The 24,864-nt window shown below is 33.5% G+C and overlaps 1 protein-coding gene across 1 annotated transcript in view; it reads left to right on the plus strand.

Moving 5' to 3' along the window:
- The window catches only part of LOC113117741 (kelch-like protein 29), a 114,340-nt gene extending 89,704 nt beyond the window's left edge, over nucleotides 1–24,636 (plus strand). The window contains exons 12-14 of the mRNA XM_026286642.1: nucleotides 12,944–13,137; nucleotides 20,280–20,424; nucleotides 23,439–24,636. Coding sequence (XP_026142427.1) covers nucleotides 12,944–13,137; nucleotides 20,280–20,424; nucleotides 23,439–23,622 — 523 coding nt within the window. The 3' untranslated portion in view covers nucleotides 23,623–24,636. The remainder of the gene's footprint in view (nucleotides 1–12,943; nucleotides 13,138–20,279; nucleotides 20,425–23,438) is intronic.
- Nucleotides 24,637–24,864: the final 228 nt, after the last annotated feature.

Here is a 24,864-nt window from a genome sequence, read left to right on the forward strand (position 1 = left end):
TTCCTGTTATTAATGTGAATGATTCAGCAGTGTGTGTTAATCCAAAGAAGAAAAAGTTCCATTCCAAGGTTTTAATTTATATATTAGTTTATTCTTTAATTATTTGAATGTGAAAAATAAATTCATGTTTTATTTATTTATTTAATTAAAGGAATATATATATATATATATATATATATATATATATATATATATATATATATATATATATATATATATATATATATATATAATTTTTTTTTTTTTTTTTTTTTTTTTAGAATGTTATTTTATTTTATTCAGCAAGGACACATTCAATTGATTAAAGTAACAGTAAAGGCATTTATAATGTTTAAAAAATAATAATAAAAATAATTTATTCCTCAAAGAATCCTAAAAACTTTATCACAATATCCACAAAAATATAATTGTTTTTGTCATTAATAATAATCAGAATTGTTTCTTGAGCAGCGAATCAGCATAATTGAATGATTTCTGAAGATCATGTGACACTGAAGACTGGAGTTAACTGTCAGTTTACTTCACTATGTTACAATTAAATACTAATCTAATCATGACAAACTATTTATCGTTGGAAAGATCGAAGATTTCTAAATGGATATTTTATCGCTGTTTTTGTTACAAAATATGTAGGAACGGTAATAGATAGTGTAAGACAAGAGTGTAAGACAAGAGTGCACCCTTAAAAAAACACCAAAAAATTACTGCATTTTTCACTTTCATATTTTAGAAATCATAATAAAATATAAATCAATTGAAAGCTTAAAATCTCAAAATTCATTCTGTGTAAGCCATTTTCAAATCACATCTACGTTCAAAAAGGGGTGTGGCAGTTAAAGGGTTAAAATTCAGCTTTGCATCACATTAATAATTTACATTTTAAAATATATCCACATAGTGAACACTTACTCGGAATTGTAATAAAATTCAACAAACGTTACTGATTTCGGGATATTTTTGCTCAAATAAATTAATTCCGGATGAGCAAAGGAGATTTAGGATTAGGTCCAAATCCCTGACGCTGAATTTTGAGCAGTAATAATGATGGTATAGGGGATGTTTAGGTTTTTAAATGCTTGGTTTCATGAAAATCTTTGAGTGGTTTCCCAGAAGACGAGACCAAAGTACAAGTAGTTGCTTTCTAATGAATGGAGCGTGTTTCTGCGAGTCGGCGGTCATTGTGCCGTTCAGAGATAGAGCGTCCCACCGTGAAAACCCAACACAGCATGGGATTAAAGAGCTGATAGCTCGCCTTCATCTCTGCCGTACTTCCACTCCGACCAAGTGCATTTTCAGACCGTGGAATGACAAGACGGGACACAAATTACAGTATTTTTTTATGTGGAGCTCTCTTTGTCTCTTAGTCAGGGTAATTTTTGACAGGAATGAAAACGAGGCCGAGAGGGACTGAAGTACAGTGCGTTCAGCTGATGAAACGTCTTTCAAAAACATTTGTTATACAGTGCATGCCATTGTAAAGATCTCACTGTCTGCATGGGGTGGTTACAGTCTTTCTAAAGTAACTTTATCATAGCAGTGTCTTATTCTCTTTAGACCGTTGTGCACTTTGTGAGGCCACAGCTGGCATTTAATGGGCATCTCCTGATCCGTTCGTTTCCTCTGCGTCAATGATCCGCTGCGGTTCGTCCAAACATGATAAAAACAGTCCTCTGCTGCTCAAGCACTGTATTTATTTCGGGAAATTCAGCGTCTTTGATGGCTGTCTGTTCCAGCCGGAGCTGGAGTGACTCCTGTAGCTGTTTGTTTGTTTTGGTGCACACGGAGCCTCATGGAAAGACTAATCATACCCACTGTTTTTTGGATCATTGCAGATACGTAGTCGATCGAAAACATCTGTTTATCTCTGGATCGGATTGAATTTTGTGCTGTAGGAGAGGATGAGGTATGAACTATATTGTCATGCAGATAAGAGAAGCAGAACCTCCTCTGTTTGTGTGCACCGGGGTTATAGAAAGCTGAAACTAAATCAACTAAATAATTTAAAAATAATATATAATTTCTAAATCATATATATATATATATATATATATATATATATATATATATATATATATATATATATATATATATATATATATATGTAATAAACATTTATAAATTAAATAAATATTTCCATATATTATTAAAAATAAAGATATCAATAAAAATAAATAAAGGCTATATATAGATGTTTTAAAAAGAATAAAACTTTAACTTCAGTGACAACAGAACATATAAAAAATTAATACGATTTTGAAATATTAATAAAAAACATTTTAATAAAACTATATTAGTCAAGCACTAAAATAACACTGATGTAAAGGGATCAGAAATATATATATATATACATATATATATATATATATAAAAAATTAATTGGAAACATTTGAAGTTGGTTTCCTCGTGACATTTGCGCAGGTTGGTTGAAGGCAAAGTCTAAAATTAACTTTTTAACACTTTCTAATGGTGTGTGAATTTTATACATATTTATAAGTGAATTTTTTCCTCACATTTGGCACTTGGCGAGTGATAATTTTGTCAAAGCTGGCCTGATGACATCCTGTGATTTCTTTTTTCCGCTTGTGTCTAATTGAAGGTTTTTTTTTCAGGTTGTTCTGGGAAATCACAGACATTGACCTTGGACTGATTTCCATTAACATCAGTTTATCATTCATGCAATATTTATTCAGCTTATTTGGTCATTGAATAGACTCAAAAATACTCTTGACCTGCTAATGTAGCCATTTTCTGTGATCTTTTAATTATAAACCACCTCTCAGGACTCATTAAAAACAGTTTCAAAAGCAGAAAAAATGTGTGTTCAAATTCTCCCTTTAGATTTTAACTTGAGCATTTCATTTACAATGCAAATGCATATAATATTTTGTAATGGTATTTTTTCCTTTACTTCTTTTACACTTTATGATGAAAATATGAGTTTGCCTCAAGGTTGCTACATTGTTTCTAGAATGGTTTTAATGGATGGTTGCTAGAATGTTACCCTTTCAATAGGCTTTTAGATTTTCTTTTTTAAATTGTGCTATTTATGAAAATTACACACATTTATCATTTTCCCTGATGCAAAAAAAAGAACCCATTGTTGTCAAAAGCAAGTCACAATATTGTAATGATTTTAATTTAAATCATAAAGCACGAGGGTGTGTGTGTACGTTTAGGCACACTTTTTATTATATTAGTTGTTGACCAAAACATATTCAAGCTACAGATATATAATGTATGATATAGTATAATTAAAGTGCATGATCTGAACTTTAATTTGATGGAGTTCACATCAGTATTGGAGGAAATGTTTAGGAATTACAGCTCTTTAATGTGTACCTGCCCCTTTTTCAGTGGACCATAAATAATTGGACAGTTGACTCAAAAGTTGTTTCATTTTCATTCCTGCATTATTTCTACATCAGTTATGCAGGTAAAAGATCTGGAGTTAATTGCCATTTTCATTTGCTGCTGTGAACCAACATCATGCAGTCAAAGGATCTCTCCATACAAGTGAAACAGATGATTGTTAGGCTTCAGAAACCAAACAAGCATTCTTTGGACGACTGAAATTAAGATCAACCTGTACCAGAATGACCGGAAGAAAAAAAGTATGGAGAAGGCCTGGAAGAGCTCATGATCCATCGTCTGTGTGCACAATCAACAACCTGATCAACTCTATGTGAAGGAGATGTGTTGCACTGTGTGAGGCAAATGGTGGTCACACCAGATACAGACTGGTTTTCGGACACCCCCCAATCATTTTAGAGTGGCCTTTTATTGTGGCCAGCCTAAGGCACGCCAGTGCAATAATCATGCTGTCTAATCAACATCTTGATATGCCACACCTGTGAGGTGGATGGATGATCTCGGCGAAGGAGAAGTGCTCACAAACATAGTTTTAGACAGATTTGTGAACAATATTTGAGAGAAATAAGCCTTTTGTGTACATAGAAAAAAGTCTTAGATCTTTGAGCTCCGTTACCAGCTTTAAAAAGCTTAGGAGTTACAAATATTTTTATACACAGTCCCCCCATTTACAAGGGCTTAAATGAAACTGGACAACTAAATACAGCCTAATTATAAATAAAATGTAAATTTTTTATATTTTGTTGAGATTTCTTTGAAGTCTAGACTCATGGACATCAGCAGAGACCGGGTTTCTTCTTCTTTGTGATGGTTTGCCAGGTCTTTACTGAAGCGGACTTCAGTGGTTGTTTGTTTGTGGCTTTTTTCTGCCTTTAGTTTTGTCTCCAGCGAGTGAAATGCAGCTCAATCGGGTTCAGATCAGGAGACTGATTTGGCCATTGAAGAATATTCCACTTTTGTACCTTCAAAAACTCCTAGGTTGATTTTGTTGTATGTTTTGGGCCATTGTCCGTGTGTACTATGAAGCGCCACCCAATCAGCTTTGTGCATTATAATATATTGATACTACGGGCCATTGAACGCTTGAATCTGATTGGCTGACGAACGTTCTGAGGTGTGCAATTATTTTCTGGAAAACGCACGGCGAACGTAGTTCCAGGCAGCTTTCTTGACCGCATTACAGTTCCTTATCACATTCATTCATAACTGCATTAGAATGCTATCAACGGCTCAAGCCTCCGTTACCAGCTTTAAAATGAGGTTTTGGTACTAGCTAAAGAGGCATTGGATGAGAAGCGGAAGAAATAATCCTACTCACAATAGAGATTTAGGTACAAAAACTGGACGAATCCCTTTAAATATATCATCTGATCGATGTCTAGAGATGTGGTAACCTTAGTATAAGCTGAATAATTGACTCCGGGAGTCATATGTATATATATATGTATCATTATTCATTAAATAACATTACACTAATGATAATATTGGCTTCGCTGTCTTTAGACACTAAAAGATGCATGACCATATTCCTCTACAACCTGCTGTATTATACTGAAGGGGCAAAGGCGTTTATCACAATCAATCTGGCAAAGAGATCTGACAAGATCAATGGGTCTCGTGTGTTTTGGCTGGTTTTCAAACTCGCAGCTGGACCGTACATCAGCCGTCTACCTCTCAGATGAGGGAAAGTGATTAGACCGCAGCGCTGGCCATGTATTTTAAGGAAAAACATAACGGATGGAGATGGGAAGACATTGATCAGCGGCTCCCTCCGGCAGATTTACGGCCTTTACAGCAGAGCAGAGCGCCGCTCAAAGAGAGAGCAGACGTAACCTTGACACGGGAGCCGCTCCAGAGCTGGATGGATTATATATAGAAAGGTCTGTGACTGGCCGTGTGTGTGTGTGTGTGTGTGCTTTTGGCCTGGCGTGACTCTCTAATCCCGTCTCTCACTGATGGATGGATGGCGATCTGCTCCAGTAATGATGCCAGACGCCCCTCAGGTCGCTCGCCCTCAATACCCAGCAAACGATGATAGGGATGTGCACAACTACATCTTTACAAAACCAAGTTGTCTTGAGAAATCCTCGTGTTATTGTTTCACGTGGCGATGCTACAGGTTTTAGAGCACTTTTTCCATGTTTTGGTCTTCTCCGTGCTGAATGTGACCTGCTTTTACCAAGACAAATGGAAAGTCCATCTGTATTTTGGCTCTCTTGTTCACTGAAGTGCTCAAGAAATGACACAAGTTCCTGTGTTGTAACCTTGGCCCAGTTTATCATTGTTACCTGACTGACACGTTTAAACTTGCTAAAGTGCAGTCACTACAGTTCGAGGTCACATTTAAAGTGCATCTAACTGTGATTCAACATGAAATCAGTTTTTACTGTGCTTACTTTCTTAAAGGTCACCACTGAAACATGTTTGTGATTATCTGCACACGCTCATATTGTTCCAAAGCCGTAATTTGCATTTTCTTTTGTGAGACCAGTGTTATTGTTAACTAAACTAAAACTAAAGGAATTAAAAGTTTTCTTTAATTGAAAGCTGAAATAAAATAAAGTATAATATTATTTGAAAACCTAAATATGTATTTATTAATTAATTAATTTTTATTTTATTTTATGCAGTACCATAGCAGTAAATGTTGTATCTCTTTTAAAATATGCTGATTTATACATGTAAAAAAAAAATCCATAAACAAAAAAAAAAATCATGCTATATATATATATATATATATATATATATACATATATATATATATATATATATATATATATATATATATATATATATATATATATATATATATATATATATATATAATTTAATTATAGAAATAAATGACAAAATTTAATTATAAAATAAATGACAAAAATACAAAAAAAAAAAAAAACTAAATAAAAAATGTAACAAATTAAAATACTGTTTAAGCTTAAAATATAAAGGCAATGTTGATTCAAAATATGATTAAATACTTTTAATAATCACACATAATCCTAAAATAACAATTAGTAGAACACAAAGGAAGATATTTTTTAAAAAGTAAACTGGGGTCACTGGGGTGTTTGGAACACAGCATTCTTCAGAATATTTCCTTTTGTGTTCTAAAGAAATTTGTAATTAATGGGTGCGCTATCACTTTAAGAAAGTTAGTCTTCTACTGAATAAATAGTGATTAGAGAAGAACTGAATATTCATAGGCCTGCAATAAATTAACATGTTAATCCAAGGTGTCTTAAAGGGTTTGGCATGATTTATGTGATGAAAAAAAAAATATATATAAAGCCATTTGTGGTACTACTAGAAGAGCAACCTTTGTTTGTCCATGTAAGTGTATAGAATGTGTGTGTGTGTCTGTGTGTGTGTGTGTGGGGGGGTGTTAATGGTGTGTGTGTGTGTGTGTGTGTGTGTGAGAGAGAGAGAGAGAGAGAGAGAGAGAGAGAGAGAGAGGGGTGTTAATGGGGGGTGTGTGTGAGTGTGTATTCCTCCTGTGCTCTGTGTTGGCTCTGTTGTTCTGGGTGTCAGACTTTTGCAGGAAACAAACAAACATATCTGTGTTGACTAAAGCAAAAGCTGTTTGTTTGGTAGTCATGTATCAAAATGTATCCAAATTAAGTTGTTGTTGACATAATATATGTGTGTGTACTTTGTATATTTATTATGTATATATAAATACACACACATACAATACATATTTTGAAAATATTTACATGTATTTGTTCATATAATTTATATGTTAATATTTAAATGTATTTTTCTTAAACATATGCATGCCTGTGTGTGTACACAGTTCTCACACATATATTTTGTAAATAAACTTTTATTTTGGATTTGATTGATCATGATTAATCATTTAAAAGCACTTATATATATATATATATATATATATATATATATATAGAGAGAGAGAGAGAGAGAGAGAGAGAGAGAGAGAGAGAGAGAGAGGGACAAAAATATATATAATTTTTTACAATTATTTTTATTGTATGTCCTCTTTCACTAATTTGTGTTTCCTGTTTGAGCTCAGCGCAGACTCTTTTTTTATTAAAGTCACTGGCGCAGAGACGAGGCCTGAGTAACCGTAGATGAAGATACAGCATCATGAGTGTCACGGGTTTGACTGACCGTCGACTCGCTGCTTCAGCACATGTTCATGTGAAATCTAACCGTCCCATCTGCCTCGGCTGCAGGCGTGTTTGCATGCGAGTTATTCTGCTCACCTGTCACTCAGAGAATTCACAGCAGGTTTTACAGCACTGTGAACGCTGCGGGAGCAACATCAGCCTGTTTGCTTAAGTTGAGTCATTTACAGACACCACCAAAATAAATATGAATGTGACTGATATTTATAGAACCAAATGCTAATTAACAACAAGTCAATGAGGGAAAGTTTTTTGTGAACCTCTCAGGTTTCTCACGATGAGAGTAAGAAATAGATGACTATAACAGGAAAATTAAAAATTTGTTATGACATACTTTCAATGTTGACATGACCAAAAAAAAAAAAAAAAAATCAAAAACAAGTTCTATTTTCAAAGTGGATTATTTTATTTCAAGATTGAATGTGATTGGTAATGGCATATATGGTTAACTGGTTGCCAATAGATAAAACAAATAAATGAGATTGATTAAAAACCAATGCATAAGTTATATTAAAATAAACAAGTAAATGAGTAAATAAATAGTATTATAATTAGTATAAAGCATAATAATGGAACATAATATAAACCAAACATTTTAGGCACATTTAAAATCAGTGTTATTTTATGTTATTTTTATATCATTTATATACTTGTCACACCTTTTATTAATATTTATGAATTAGCTTTGATTTCTGTTTTGTTTCTATTTATATTTTACTTTTTGAATTTGATTTCTATATTATATATATATATATATATATATATATATATATATATATATATATATATATATGTATATATATATATATATATATATATTTTAAGAAGTAAAAAATTAAGATTTTATTTTATTTATTTATTTTTTTTATTTGACATCAGTGTTTCTTAGTTATTTTTAGTTAAAGTGCAGTTTTAGTTTATTTCCAGTAAGTAAGTTTAGTGCTTTGACACAAATGTTTTTCAGTTCAATAAAGCCAAGGCAATATTTTAAATTTTCCTTTAGATTTAATTTGTTATCTAATATTGATATATATGTCAGTGTTATTTCAGTCAGCCAAAATGTTTGATTATTTTTGATAATAATAATAATAATAATGTACTAGGTGACTGCCAGAGCATAGAAAGTCAGTTAATTGACAGGCTTATTGTTTAAGTTGTGTAACTCAAGTTAACTTTAAAAAGTATAACTGTTCTTGTTGTTTATGGAAGCAGATGGCTGTGAGTTAATGCCATTGTATATGTACGTTTTATAGATTAGCAAAGAGAGAAAAATAATTTTCACCTGGATTTCTCATCATAAGACAAAGAAGAAAACAATTCCGGCTAATTAAAGCAGAATCTGTCTCAAAGCCACATACTGTATGCTAGAAAAGTCACATGACTGCAGGTGGTTCATCGCTAATTGCTATAATTCGTATAAGGCTCCTTTTAAATGAGGAAAACTGAGACATAATCATTTTTCATTTGTTCCACAGATGTCTTTATTTATAACCGCACTTTCATCGAGCGAGTCTCTGCCTCGTATGATTGGTTCCTTCCTGTACGCGGCTGTAAAAGTCTCATTAAAGAAGAGGCAGAAGTGTCCTGATAACACTCTCCCTCTGTGTAATTAATGACAATGAAGCACACGCTTCTGAGTAAATATCCGCTCACCGGCCATCTGCTTTAACACAGCACTGTTTATGCGGAAAACATCTACTAATACATTTAAGCATGTTTCATACTATTAACACTTTTAATTCTTGGGGTTAGTGATATGAAGTGATTAGAATATTTCTCCACAATTGACTGATTCCTCAAATCATGTTTCATGTTAAGGAGAGATTAAAAATATATTGTCTTACTCATTTCTTCTTTCTTTTCCAGTGCAAATAGTCTGTATATATGTGTTGTATATGCACACACTCACATAAAATAAATACATAAATACATAAAACTTATATTTCGTAAAATAAACAGAGTATTATAAACAGAGTATTACTAAATAAATAAATTGATTGATTTAGATTTTTTTTTAGCATTTTATATATGTGTGTGTGTGTGTGTATACTAAAATGAATAAATAAATTGAGTAGAAACAAACAATCATGTAACAACTAAATATTTTCCCCTAAAAAGTTTTTTTTTTTTTTTTTATAAAAATAAATACTATACTGTTTGTGTGTATTATTAAAATATCTTACATAATACTATTTAATATTTAAATGTTAAAGGAAGTGTAATATATATGTATTAATATTATGTAAATGTAAAAAAATGATATACACACTTAAACTGCACAATACAACACACTTTAGAAAATATATATGTGTGTGTGTGTGTGTGTGTATATATATATATATATATATATATATATTAGGGCTGCCCCCAACTATTAAGATTTTTCTGGTCGACCAGTCGTCGTTCATGTTAAACGGTTAGTCGACTAATTGCACATTTATATTAATAAACCTTAAATCGTAGTAATTACTGTTTAAGTGCCTGTGTAACTCACAAATAAGTTTATTATTGATGATCATACCAGCGTGCACAACGCACATTATTATAGGTTCATGTTAGAGCTATTACTAACTACTATTAGTAGTTCCAGTAAATCCATATGTGATGAATTCGATGAATGATAGGCGAGCGTTTGGATGCCCTGGCCGATGTAGTCTACTGTATATTAATGCATAGAGCAGCTGTTAACGATCTTTCATCGCAGAATGCATGACTTGGCCACTTTCTGTGGATTTTTTTTCTTTCTGGAACTAAGGGACTAAAAATAATTTGGTCGACTAAAAGCGTGCGTACACGGTGTGATTTTTGTTGTCGTACGAGTTTGTACGAGTTTTTTCAATCGTGTGGAGATCGCGTATGCTCGTATGGTCGTGGCTCGTATCATTTGCGATGAATTACGAGACGAGCAGAGTGGCTTACGAGCACTTCCCGACCTCCCGGTCATTTTTAAACATGTCTGAAAAGTTTGTGAGCTATCGGTTTGAATTCGTGATATGTGCGCGGTTGAACGAGCCGATTTGTTGATTTATCTGAAGTTGACCAATCACGAACTAGGAAAACCACAGAAGAAGAGGAAGACGGCAGTGCCACGGCGAGTTCACTTCGTGCAATTGCTTCTGGAATTCGCAGGTTGTAAAATCGTGTCGTATATCATCTCGTCCGTACGATTTTCAGATAAACTCACTCGTGCCGTGTGCATGGACATACAATTTTCCGACCATCCGAATTTGCACCATGTACGCCCGCCTTAAACCTGTTCTTGTCGACTAACGGTTAGTGAACTATTAGGGGGCAGCCCTACTATATGTATATATATTTGTATAATTATCATACAGTATGATAATCCCAAATCCCAAAAAAATATCAATTCCACAACTTCACTGCTTATTTCTTTAACTGGATGTGGCCTTTTTAACGTGATCCTCATGTAATCCTGGGACACACTCGCAGATGTTGGAAGCACTTGGTAAATTTTGATTGTGCAAAATGATACAAGATTTTTACTGAGGAGCAGAGCAACCCAGATTTCAGCTCAGATGCTGCTCTGATTCCTACAGGAGGAGGTGGGACACATCAGGAGATTGCATGTTAGAGAGCGAAAATTGAGCAGGGAATGAGCCGCGGTTGCGCTCGCTGACTGAGACCATTATGAGTCTTAATGGAGGAGCAGAAACGTGTTTGGAGACGGCGGTGGAGTCTCGCTTATCTTTAACAGAGACCGAGTGCGGTGAAGATTGCTGGAGAAGTTTATCTCGTTCGCCTCACTGAAGGGAAATGCAGGACAAATCTCACGAGCAAAACCCCGCAGCACAGTAACATGCATAAATTAAAGGAATATTTCAGGGTATTTTCACCTTAATGTCTATAGAGAGTTGACTGAGCAGGCAGGTGCGCCGGAGGCTTTCATGCACCAATGTGCAGACTCTGCTTCTGTTAAAGAGTTTCAAATAACTGCAGTTTTGTAGCTTTGCACTCATTTATAAACATTTTCAATGTCCTGTATTCTCCATTTTCATCATCTGATCATTTGCTGTAGAAAAGCACCACACTTAAAAAAAGTGATTTTAAATCATGACACATTAACTTGAGAAGTAGAAGTAGATTACAGTCCCAGAAGTCTTGTTTCAAAATTAATCGAGTTAATGCCTAAAAAAAATACCTGCCAATGGGGTCAAATAAATTACATTTATTTTTCTGATCCCCTTTTAAGATTTTTAAGTTCTTGTTTAAACCCACATCATTTTAATATAGTTTTCACAAAACAGGATTTAAAGGGATAGTTCAATATTTGATTTGAATTTGCGTTTCAAGTACATTTTTCTTGTAATGTATAATGTATAGATATTTGTACTGAAAAATAAGAACAATAATACTGAGTACAAAAATAATTGTTTAAAGCAGTACACATACATATATCTTGTATATTGTAATAATTTAAAGATAATTTTATATTTGTTAATATTTATTATTTAATAATTTAGTAAATGTATGCATACACTTAAAATTATATGCATGATATTTATGAAATATATTTTTATATTGCAGAATTAAATGTTATGCATTAAAATAAAATAAAAAGTTTATTTATTTAAAAGTGATTATTTAAATAATATTACATACAATATTTAATAGCATATTATGAGTTTATATATAATAATAAAATATTTATATATATATAATTTTATATTTGTTCATGTTTATTAGTTAATAATTTAGTAAATGTATGCATACACTTAAAAGTATATGTATGATATTTATGAAATATATTTTTATATTGCAGAATTAAATGTTATGCATTAAAATATATTAAAAAATAGTTTGTTTATTTATTTAAAAGTGATTATTTAAATAATATTACATACAATATTTAATAGTATATTATGTTTATATATAATAATAAAATATTTATAATTATTTTGTATTTGATAGGAATCTTAATAGTCCTTAATTTTCTGTATCCTATATATAAATAGTTTTTTTCTTCTTCTTGAAATGGGAGAGGGACACTATTTGGGAGAATCAGCCATGCATTTTTTATACAATCTCTTTGTACTTTTGTGTAAATGCAGGAGTTTTCATAAATAATATTTTCCCAGGGCCAGTAAGAAACTCATTCAAACCCTCACAATATACTCTCATATTCTTGATGCTTTATCAGGCGTGAAGTGGAAACTCACTGATACGACCCATGGGTACCGTTTAAAGATCCATGGGCCACGTCTTTTTATTCAGGCTGACTTTAATAGTCATTTATCCCAGAAATATGAGTGGTGTTAGTGGGTTTGGGTGTATGCCAGGGTGTTTGTGAGACTCTTTACCCTACATAAGAGCAGTCAGAATCAAATAGAGCATTATTCTGTCTAAAACGGTGTTTTGAATTCTGTTCTTCCTGATAGTCCAGGGTAAATGGCGTTTCATTTTCTCTCCAGGTACGACACCATCACTAACCAGTGGGAGATGGTGGCTCCTTTGCCCAAACCTGTCCATTCTGCGGCGGCGACTGTGTGTGGAGGGAAGATCTATGTGTTTGGAGGAGTGAACGAGGCCGGCCGCTCTGCTGGAGTACTTCAGTCATATGTGCCTCAAACCAACGCCTGGAGCTTTATTGAGTCGCCCATGATCGGTAAGAGCGCTCGGGACAATTACTGAAGTGCAAACTCTGCTCCTCACCTGCTGCCTATGGGAGCTTATATAGTATATACACTACTGTTCGCAAGTGGTGGAGTCAGTATGAAGTATATTTATTCAGCAAGGATATATTTCATTAATGTGTGAGATTTAATAAATGCTATTCTTTTGGACTTTTTATTCAGTGAAGAATGCAGAAGAATCTGAATCAGCGCAACTGTTCGTGCAACATTGATAGTAATCATAAATGTTTATTGAGCAGCAAATCAGCATATTAAAATGATTTCTGAAGGATCATGTGATGCTGAAAATTCAGCTGCACATCACAGGAATAAATGACATTTTTGCTTAGAAAACGGTTATTTCAACTCATTATAATATCTGTATTTTTGTACCTGTATTTTAAATCAAATAAATGCACACTTGGTGAGCATTAAAAAAAAATATATATATATATATAAAAAAGCCAAACTTTTGAACAGTAGTGTATATATAAATGTACAGAAATATAGTGTTGCAGAAGCAATATAAAAATACCCGAACTGCATCTATGAAATTAACCATTTTAGGTAAGAAAATGTCCATGCATCATGCATCATGCATGCACAATCCCACGTCCCACATCGGATGCATATTATGTCTAGAGTTTTGCATTGGACAGTTTTGAAACTGAGAAAGTAAGTTCATGGTATTTCACTGGTATTTGACTTCGTTAGTGCTTGGCATTTTGACACGCTCAGAGATCCTGAGCTTGTGGGTGGAGGGACACTCAAGGGGAAAGAAACTTTATTTTCTTCAGCCTGTATCTCGGTGGCAAAAGCAGCCCTGAGGGACACCGAGCAGCGGGAGCAGGACTCAGACATTTCATTGCAACTGGAAAAGCAAACGTTTCCCCATTAGTGCAGAAATAAGTGTGGATTTCAAAAAGCACACAGAGCTCCTCTCAAATCTCCCTGAAACCAGCTTCATCTGCCATTTATAGTTGCTAAAACAAGTTATTTTGGATATCCACCTGACTGCTGCAAGTCTTTCTCAGCGACACGTTTGACATTTGATATATACAGTCACACTGATTAGTTTACATTAACTAACAATGACAAATATTTGAAAGTGTTTACTGTTTTAATCTTATTAAACGTTAATATCAACATTTACCAATGCATTAAAATCACTGTATAGAGAACTGTACTGTACGAGAACTAACATTAACAAAGATTATTAAATATTGAGACAAATTTACTGCTCATTGTTCATTAATGCAATAAAACAATATGTATTTTGTTTATATGGGTTGATTTTTGGACCAATTAGATTTTACTGTCAGTTTAAAATGTCTTAAAGTGAGTTTGGTCAAATTATGATAATAAAAAGTTATCTAATGGTATAACAAAAGCTTTAAGAATAATTTTAATATCATTTATATTAAATATGGACAAGGAAAAACGGGAAAATAGAAATCATGAAACATCAAAAGTCTATTCTATTTTATTTTTTTATATTTTTGGGAGTAAAACATAAACATAAAACATATTTAGAGTACATTTAGCCAGAATGTACTATTTCACTCTTCAGTCTCGGGATTCCAAAATAAGAGTCCCTATGTGTTTTGGTTTTGTTATATGTATATACAAAGACAAAATATTGTTTAAAGATACATTTTGCTAGTTGCAGCTGTTTATTGCTGTTCTTTAAGCACAGTTTTGTATCCGCAAGCTCTAATATAAGTCAGCAAGGTTTGTAAAGCTCATGCATCAGATAGTTCATGAATAATGCGAATCGGTTGATAGCAGTCTTGGTGAAGCTTGTGGGCATTTATTTTCTAGTCATGCATGAACAGCTTGTATCTGCTTGAATGGGGTTAGTCTGAAATCTCTAAAAGAGTATTTTTGGTTCAGCTAATGGGCGCGTGTGTTATTTAGCAAAGCGACCCGCCGAGTCCTTTGATGGCGACGGCGTTTTACAGCAACAAACTGACCAGAAGTCGTTTGTTTTTAATGAGTTTTCCAGAATCCTCCAGCAGTTGTCAGTGTGAATAGAGCTGCACTGCATAGCTAGCGTCTCTGCTAACATGAAGTGCACGGATAATGAAAACTCAACCTTAGCTAGTAACTAGTTTCTTGTGTCATGCATTTCTCTTTAACAGCTTCCCATCTCTTGTCCTCTCTGCCTCATTTTTGGCTGATTTGTAGGTTCTTCAAAGGGTTTAAAGTCTGTTTTAATCATTTTGAATGGCATTTAAATAGTATAACAAAAGACTTAATTATGATTTCAAGAGCTATTATTAAAGTTCAAAAGGATGTGATTTCATAAATAAAAGCGCTGCATAGCACTATACGCTGCATTTCAGAGCTCTTTACAGTCAGTGAATACAGTGCATTTATGCCAAATGATAGCTATAATTAACCCTCTGCGTATTTTTTTTGAGATTATATGGTATTAAATTATATTTATGGAATAGTTATGATGCATTTATTACCTGTTAACAACTTTTTCATCACAGACCTGAAAAACAGACTCTTTCTTTTAATTCATATTTTTTTCAAAGAAGACACTTGGCAGATTATTGCAAAAAGATCAAAAAATGTAAACAAACTTTTTCATTTTGTTTTTTTTTACATTTTATATGAAATGTATATTTTCCAAAACGTGTTTTATTCTAAAGCTGCAAGAAAATCTTTTAATTTCATGAATCTAAACAATGTATTAAAAAGAGCTTTCGGTAAGATTGTTTTATTTATTTATTTTTATTTTTTAATTAAGTTTCACAATGATCACAATGATATTAAAATAACTGTCAATTAAAATCTTTAAACATCTTGTATAGACTTTGCTTTAGTTATTTTCTCTCTTATTATACTGCAGCCTTGTTTTCACTTTGAAAATAGCCATGGAAACAAACAAGCTGTTATTTTCTGATGCTTTTCTCTCAGTGAGTTTAGAAGATTATATATATATATATATATTATATATGTCTTCATGTTCTTTTTTTAAGATGGAAGGATGCCACTATGATATTTCATTCATAGATCCACATTACTGTATTGGATTGTAATATTTCTGGTTTTATATATTTTTATTCAATTATTACTCTTAATACAGTTTGTCCCGATTTGAGTATTTGTAAAAAAAAAAAAAAAAAAAAAAAAAAAGTATCTTAAATATCATAGTAAATAATTTATATATATATATATATATATATATATATATATATATATATATATATATATATATATATTTCATGTTTATGCAGTAGGTATTGTATATACTGTATTACAGTATGATTTTGCCATTAAATAACCATCGAAACATACAAACAAGGTATTTTTTTCTCCCATTCTCGTTGCTCTCAGTGAGACTTTATATAGTGCACAAGTCATATGGACTACTTTCAAGGTGTTTCTTGCTGTTTTCTTGTTCTTTTCGGAGCTGGAAAGATGCCACTATGATTTGTGTAAAGATTCTCCTTTTTAGTTCCACAGAAGTAATAACAGCATACAGGTTCAGAGCGACACGAGAGTGAGTAAATAATGATAGAGTTGTCATTTCTGTGGATTGAACTCTTCCTCCAGCCAGTGTTGATGTTTGCATGGAACCAAACCAACCGAACGTGAATTATGTCACATGAGAGTTCTTCAGACAGTGATATATGAGCGCTTCTGACATTCAGCCCCACAGCTGACGGCAGACGTTCACTCGCATGTGTGCAGGGCCAAACACGTACGGCTATATAGACGATGAGCATTTAGAGCCAGTGACTCAAAGTTCAGAGCCGGCGGCTGACATCATCTCCAAAGGCCAGCTGCATGTGAGAAGAACATGATATTTGGATTATTGTGAAGGGCTTGAGCGATCTGGAAAGGTCATCGGAGATGTCAAGTGTTGCAGGTTGATAATGAACTCTTGAGGGTTTCAGCCGGTAACGTCATCTCGGCCCGAGCACTTATTGATTTCGATGTTGCTATGAACCGTGAGGTGCTTATTGATTCTGATGTCGCTGTGGACATTGTGGCCCAGGGATCATATGTTTATTGCAGCCGTGTTTGTGTAAGAACAAGCAAAGGCTCAAATACAAAGCACCCCAGTCTTCATTGTCTTGTTATTTGACTTCCGACTCGATCGATAAAGCCATGGAAACGGTCAACAGTAATAGAGGAACTAAAATGACTGTGGAGCATACTAAAATAATGTAATTGCGGAGTAGGACAGTAAAGACTAGAGGTTGAAGATGTGGGGAGGTGACGGAAAGGTTGTGGGTTCAAACCCAACAATGACTGATCACAATATATGTTTATATTGATTTATATTTTTCAAATGTGACCGTAAAGACATTTATACTGAAATGAGATTTCTATTTCAAATAAATGCTGTTATTTTTAACTTAATTTTTTCAAATAATCAAAAAAGAAATCACAATTTCCAAAGAAATATGAAGCAGCAGAACTGTTTTCAATATTGATAATATATAGAGATATGTTTCTTGAGTAGCAAATCAAATCAACAAGACTGGAGTAATGACGCTGAAAATTCAGCTTTGAGCAAATAAATAAATTACATTTTAAAATCTATTCAAACAGAAAATGGTTCTTTTAAATTGTTAAAATATTGTAAAAAATTTACTGACTGTTTTTGCATAAATGCAGTCTTGGTGAGCAGAAGAGACTTCTTTCAAAAAATTAAAACAGTCTTTTTCAGCATGTTATCTAGATAAAGTATATATATAAAAAAGCACATTAAAATTATACATTTAGGAGAGAATCAGTTTTTTTTTTTTGTAGATTGCATTACATATGCAATGTATTTGTCTTATTGCACTTGCAGATTTTTCACACTTGTTTGAGCTCGTGCTCAAATGCACTCATGTTAAAGATGCATTCTCTGAAAGCAAGTCTTAAACATGTATGCAGTGTTGCTTCTAAACAAAATGTTGTTTTTAAGGACTTTTAGATATTTTGATTACAAATATTTGACAAATCCTCATTAAGAGTAGTATTTTTTGCAATGTTGGTTATGCAATGGCACATTGTGCGCAAAAAAAAAAAAACGATTAGATCTGCCGTGGAGAAGCTTGATTTGGTCAGTCAGCAGTAAGAGGTTGCTCTCTCCGTTGACAGTCAGTGATCTGCTTAATATTTCCATTTGCAATTATTCATCTCTGTGCGTCTTATCGGCAGGGAAGGGCATTGTCAGCTCCGCCGTCTGTGAATGACAACACCTTCCTCCCGCTGGCAGGCTTATTGTGTTTGACAGGCCAGAAAACGCAGTGGGACAGGCTCGCGCTCACACTGCACTGTATTGTGTTTAACATGTAAATAAAGCAGCCGTGGCCATGAAATGCACCGGGAGATGAAGGTCTTTGGTGTTTGAGACACATTCGTGGAAGTGTGAAACTTTGTTTAACTGTAAAAGGGCCATCGCTGTGTGTGTGAGATATTCCTTCAAGAGCCCCATTTAGTAGTTGTGGCACATGAGCGAGGATGAGAGATTGACACTTCAGCGCCCAGCAGGAGACGGCAGACGCACGCGGTATGATAGGGGGCGCTGAAAGTCACGCTCAAACGTGTGTGGTCAGGCGCAGAACTGATGCCTAAAGGAGATTCAATCAAGAAATTCTGAAAGTTCAGAAAACAACTCTAGAAAGGTAGAAGTTGAATCTCATGAAAACATCTCTAGGTCACATTTCACCACATTTAAGAGTTTACTATAACTATTAAATTATTAATTATTTATATAAAAAGTTTTTTTTTACATTTTATGGATGAGTCCAAACTATTTGTATATATAATTTGATTTGTATAATTTTTAATAATATATAAATAATATATAAATGTAATTAATAAATATTATTTCTGATTATTATTTTTTTTTTGCATTTATTTATTATAATGCAAATAATGCATGATTTAATGAATAATGCAATTTCATTTTCTGTTATTTAAAAATTCCTTTAAATAATACAAAATTTACAATTTAAATAACATATATTCTTGCATTACAATAATTCAATAATTATAGTTTTTAAATATTTAAATATTAAGCAAATAATTTATTTATTTATTCATTCATTTTTTGTTTTGTTTTGTTTATCACACAGATAATGTCACAGTGTAAAAAAAAAAAAATTAAGCCAAAGAATATATGTATATATATTTATGTAACTATTTTTATTATTATTATTATTCTTTTAAAATGTATTCTTTTACTATTGGGTGGAATATGACCTGCATGGTTCTTAACCGGTTTTGTGAGATTTACTCGTGGACTGTAGTCATTTTCTTCTGTTTGTCATGTGCTTAGAGCACCGCTTAGCTCTGATAGATTAAGTAAGATCACAGATTTCCCTTGTTTAGCGTTCAGTTTTGCCTATTGCACTGGACTGCATGCACACTTCTATTTTTGACCATTATTTGTTTACCTTTCCTCCTCTTTTCTCTGTTTTTTACATTATCCGTAATATCTGTTCTTCCCGAGAAGTCTCACTCCAAATCTGAAAAGGCTCAAGATTTAATTAGCTCAATGTTCTCGCGTCTCTCTTCAGCGGCTGAGGTTGAAGTCACAGCTGCTGGGTTGAATGTGAATTCAATTCAATTTGCCACTCATCAATTATTTATGTGTTTTCTCCTGCTTGATTACTTGAATCAGAGAAGTTAACCGCATTCATGCCAACATAATGTGCTGGAAAAGGGCTATTGATTTACAATTGGACAGTCGACACAATGACCTCAGCTGTTATTGTTAGACTCCTATTCTGTTGAAATTAATAAGCTGTTGCTTGGCTTTCTCAATAAATGAAACGTAATATGCTTACTGTTTACCTCTCTGCTGCACAATGGGTTTTGTGATTTTGTTTATTTGATGAGGTACGATGCCTTTTAACAAGACATTAATCTGAAGTCAACATGAAGCCAGTTGACCTTATTTACTTTAATATGTTTTCCTGGTCCTACTCTGAATGATTCATCCATGCACATTATTCCTGAGGATAAAAAACATTAAAATCTTTCATCAGCTGCTTCTTAGCCACTGCTTGCATGCAAGCTGTGATACAAAATGCAGTGCATTAAAGAGATTTAAAGAGATTTTAAAAATGGGTTTCCTTTAGGCTTTTGACCTTTTGTGTTTTATTCTCCCATTGTTCAGATAACAAATACGCTCCTGCTGTGACTCTGAATGGTTATATCTTCATCCTGGGAGGAGCGTATGCCAGAGCCACCACCATCTACGACCCTGAGAAGGGAAACATCAAAGCAGGACCCAACATGAACCACTCCAGACAGTTCTGCAGGTGAGACCAGCATACACACCACCATCTGTCCATGGAGAAATCTGGATGGACAGCTACTACTCACTAATGGCTACTCAAACTTTCATGTGCATTGATGGTTTTCTGAATAGAGCTGAAAAGAGGTTAACTGCACAAATCTACGCTTGTTAATGGTGCTTCAGTATTACTATTCTATTGCCAAGCCTTGCCTAACAACACACGTAACTCAGTTTTACATATTTCACAAAACCTTCAGACTAAATGCTATTTAATTAGTTGAGGATTGCATTAAATAGATTATACTTTTATGATAAAAAATTTAATTATTTAGTAAAAGGTGGTATTATACATCTTTGGGCTGAGTTTCCGTTACATTTCAATCATTTCACAGGCATTTTCTTTGGCATTTTGAGCGCTTTGAAACAGTGAATCATTTTACAAAGCATCTGGTTCAGTTGATTCAGAGCTTCAAAAAGCTTAGTTTCTCCCATCGCTACAAAATGCCAAATTCTGCCAGTAAATTAGTCATGCCAGCTATGTGACTTATTTATTGGTTCAGCAAACCAAATTTCTTGATTTCTTATTCAGCAAACTTTCAAGAAGAAAGATAATAAATTGATCTGTCATTTTAGTTATATATATATATATATATATATATATATATATATATATATATATATATATATATATATATATATATATATATATATGTATATGTGTGTGTGTGTGTGTGTGTGTGTGTGTGTGTGCGCGCGTGTGTGTGTAACTATATATAGTTATATAGTAGTAGCCTACACTTAATATGTAAGGTCAGCTTTGCTTACAAATCAAGGATATTTGACATATAGTTTTCTGTAGACTTCATCATTAGGCCAATTCACAAAGAAGCGTGACAAAGTCAACAAACTTAAAAAGATGAGATATAAAACGCAACAAATAACTAAGAGTAATGACAAAACAAAACAAAAAAGCAAAACAATTGTGCTACAACAGTAACTGCATCATATATTAATGGTACATTTCATGCTGGAAACTCACAAACCCTAAATATTTCAGCAATATTGTTCAGTTTTATAGATCTGTATTCACACCACCGTGTTTGACTAACATTTATTGGTCTAACATTAGCTTTTAATCTAGTTTCACTTAATTTCTTAGTAATTATGACTCAAAAGGTTCCATAAACTGGGAAATATGTTGCTGCTCATTTAAAATTGTATTACAGAAATGAACTATACCTCATATCATGTGTGTTCTTGAGGCTACTACTTTCTAAAACATCAAACATTTACTGTCATGATTAGAGTCTTTTAGAGGCTTTAGTCAAAAAGCTTACCTAACGCTCGTTTTTATACCCCTCTTAATCATGTGATATATAGAACACCACAGGCTCCAGCTGTCTAAAACACATTTTTTTAGGTTTTATTGCTTTGACTGAGTTAACTTTATTGTTATTGTTGTTATTCACTCAGCAACATAATCATTTAAATTTGCCGAAGTTGCTTTCAAATAACCCAAAAAATGCAATTCTCACCCCATAACTGCTACCATTATGTAATGTTAATGAACAAAAATGAGCATTAACAACCATCATCAAGTGAATGCAGATGGATCAAGCTGAGAAAAGCACATTGTCAAAGCAATGTGTTCCAGTTTACACAAAGCCTCCCCTGCTCGCTCCTAAGACTTTATTCGGTGTCCCCCAGGGTCGTGCTCTGGGCCCGATTTGCTTTCACTGCTGATTGGTATTCGCAGCAGAGGCAGTAATTACCTCAGCAGCAGATGAAGCACGAATGAGCCACCAAACAATTGCTAGTGCATCACGTTCCCCCAAAACACACACAGGCACCTTTTATGCTTCTGCTGTGTATTTGCAATACAAATATGTTTTCCTAAAACGACATGTCAGTTACAGTCACACTCGAATGAGTTTCGGCATTAACATTTTGAAACCTGTCAAAGGCTTGAAATGAATACGGCCCAAAGAGAAGATTAGGAGGTAGATGATTCGTTTCATCCATCAGTTTGACAGTTTTACAATACAGAGCCTTTATGTAAGACCGCAAATGGGAACATAATCTTAATCATTATACTTATGTATGTAATTCGAAACCCGGGAATTTTTTCCTTAAATAACAAGGCGTAGGAATCTGAAAGAACTGCATAGTTCTGGTGACAATATACAACTTAGACACTGACAGAGTATGTTAGTACTTTGTTTGGTCCACAATAGAAACTGAACCAGCGTTTAAAAAAGAAAAAGAAACTGAACCAGCGAACAAGGATTTGCATTAAGACAAGTATGATAGGCCAAGACTTTTAGCCCTCAGCTTTAGAAATTATATGTTCTAGCAGATTTGGGTTAGCTTACAGTATATAAATATACACTCCAGTGCAGACAGTTTATCATCCATAAACCGTTTTAGTTTTTGTTAATATTTTAATTAGATTTTATTCAATTTTCTGATTTCGCTTTCAAGTAATTTAGTTTTTGTCTTTCTTTGTCATTTATTTAACATGTCTGTTTGTAGTACAGTACATTTTATTCATTAGTAATTTTAAACTAACAAATTAAACTAAACAAAAACTAGCTGAAATCAAATAATTTATTTAAGTTTAATTTAGTCCCAGGAATAAAGTTTTTATGTGATTTAATTTAATTTAAGTTCATGTTTATTTATTTTTTAAGGATTTTCCACTGTATATGTCTTGATAGGCTGATTTGTTATTATTGTTACTGTACATTATATAATTTTCTTTGTTTTATTTTTTATTATTTAACTATTTCATCTTTTGTTATTGTTTTCATTTTTATTATATTTTTAACTATTTTATCATTCTTATTTGTTTAATTATTATCATTTTCATTTGTCATTTTTGTTTTTATTATTATTAATTTATATGTTTATTTTTAAGTATATATTTTTTTATTTTATTTTTACGTTCTAGGTGGTTCTGATATATGTACTTGAAAGTGAAAATCAATTTTGAAGTAAAAAGAAACTAAACCAGTTCTGAAATAACGTCTTTTCCAGTGCGGTGGTCCTGGATGGGAAGATCTATGTGACCGGTGGCATCGTGAGCAGCGAGGGTCCAGCGCTGGGAACCATGGAGGCCTTTGACCCCTGTACAAACGTGTGGACGCTGCAGCAGAGCATGCCCTGCCCACTCTTCAGACACGGCTGCGTGGTTATTAAGAAGTACATTCAGAGCGGCTGACGCTGACACAGGCCAACACGACTCCACCGTCTCCTGCACACCGGACACCAACTTTCACAACACGGCCAGGATTAGCAGTGCTGATCCCGAAGCTGCGCTCACTTTCTGACACCCACTGGGAATGTAGAAGCTAATCATTTCTGCCGGGCGCAAACGGGCCTTCGTGTAATATAGCGCACCTGACAGAGCTGTCCTTGATGTGTGTGTGTGTGTGTGTGTCGTGGCTCTAGCTTTAATGCTCTGTGGCCATTCGGATTGAACTTTTTTACACAATACCTTTTTATCTTCATTTACAGAGTTCACTAGGTTTTTGCATTGCCACCGTTTTAATGTTTGCATTACTTTCATTCTTCTTTCTTTGAGCAATACTGTAAAATCACAGCGTCTGGTTTCAATAATCCATGTGATGATGGTTCACTCAATCGTATCGCTTTTTCATCATCTCCATTTGAAAGCACTTTTAAATAATGTAGGGAAGACAAAGTTGTCGAACAAGCACTGAAACCTCATGTGATCGCTTCCATAAGCTCCACCTTCTTTAGTTACTGTGGCTCACTCAGACAAGCACGTCCCTGCAGATTTCAGTGCAATTGTTAGTAAAATGAATTTGTGAAGCGGTGAAATGGATTGGATGTTATTCGTACGTGGGCTGGAATGAAGCGTGGATCTTTTATCTGCCGTTTTGGATCCGAAACTGATAAATTATGCAGTAACGTGATTAAAAATGGCAGAGACTGTGAACAGAGGCTGCCAAATGCTTCTCGCAGTCACCGAAAAGAGAAAAGCAATCACGGCTGATCACATTAGTGTAAGTGAACACAGCTAGTTACCACCGCAGATACTATATCATCTGAATTAATATGCACAGAAAATGACATGCACTGCAAAAAATGTTCTTAGTTAGTATTTTGCCTGGTTTTCTTTATACAATCATCTAATGATTTAAATTCAAGATACGTTTACTTTGCCAGGAAAATGACTAAAGTCTTGTTTTCTGAAAAAATAAAAATTATCTGTCAGTGCATGGGTCAGAAAAATAAACATAATTAAAAGGGGAAACAAGATTATTTTTCTGATCTCACTGCCAGATATTCTTGTTTCAATCAAAAACTCACTTCATTTAATGAATACTTTTTTTTCTGAAAACTATTTTATGCCATTTTGAATCTAATGTAAATATTAAGAATGTTTAGATATTTATACTAGAAAACAAGAAAAAATATTAATAAATATGTATTTATT

Source organism: Carassius auratus, chromosome 17 (genome assembly GCF_003368295.1).
Source record: "Carassius auratus strain Wakin chromosome 17, ASM336829v1, whole genome shotgun sequence".
NCBI lineage: Eukaryota > Metazoa > Chordata > Actinopteri > Cypriniformes > Cyprinidae > Carassius > Carassius auratus.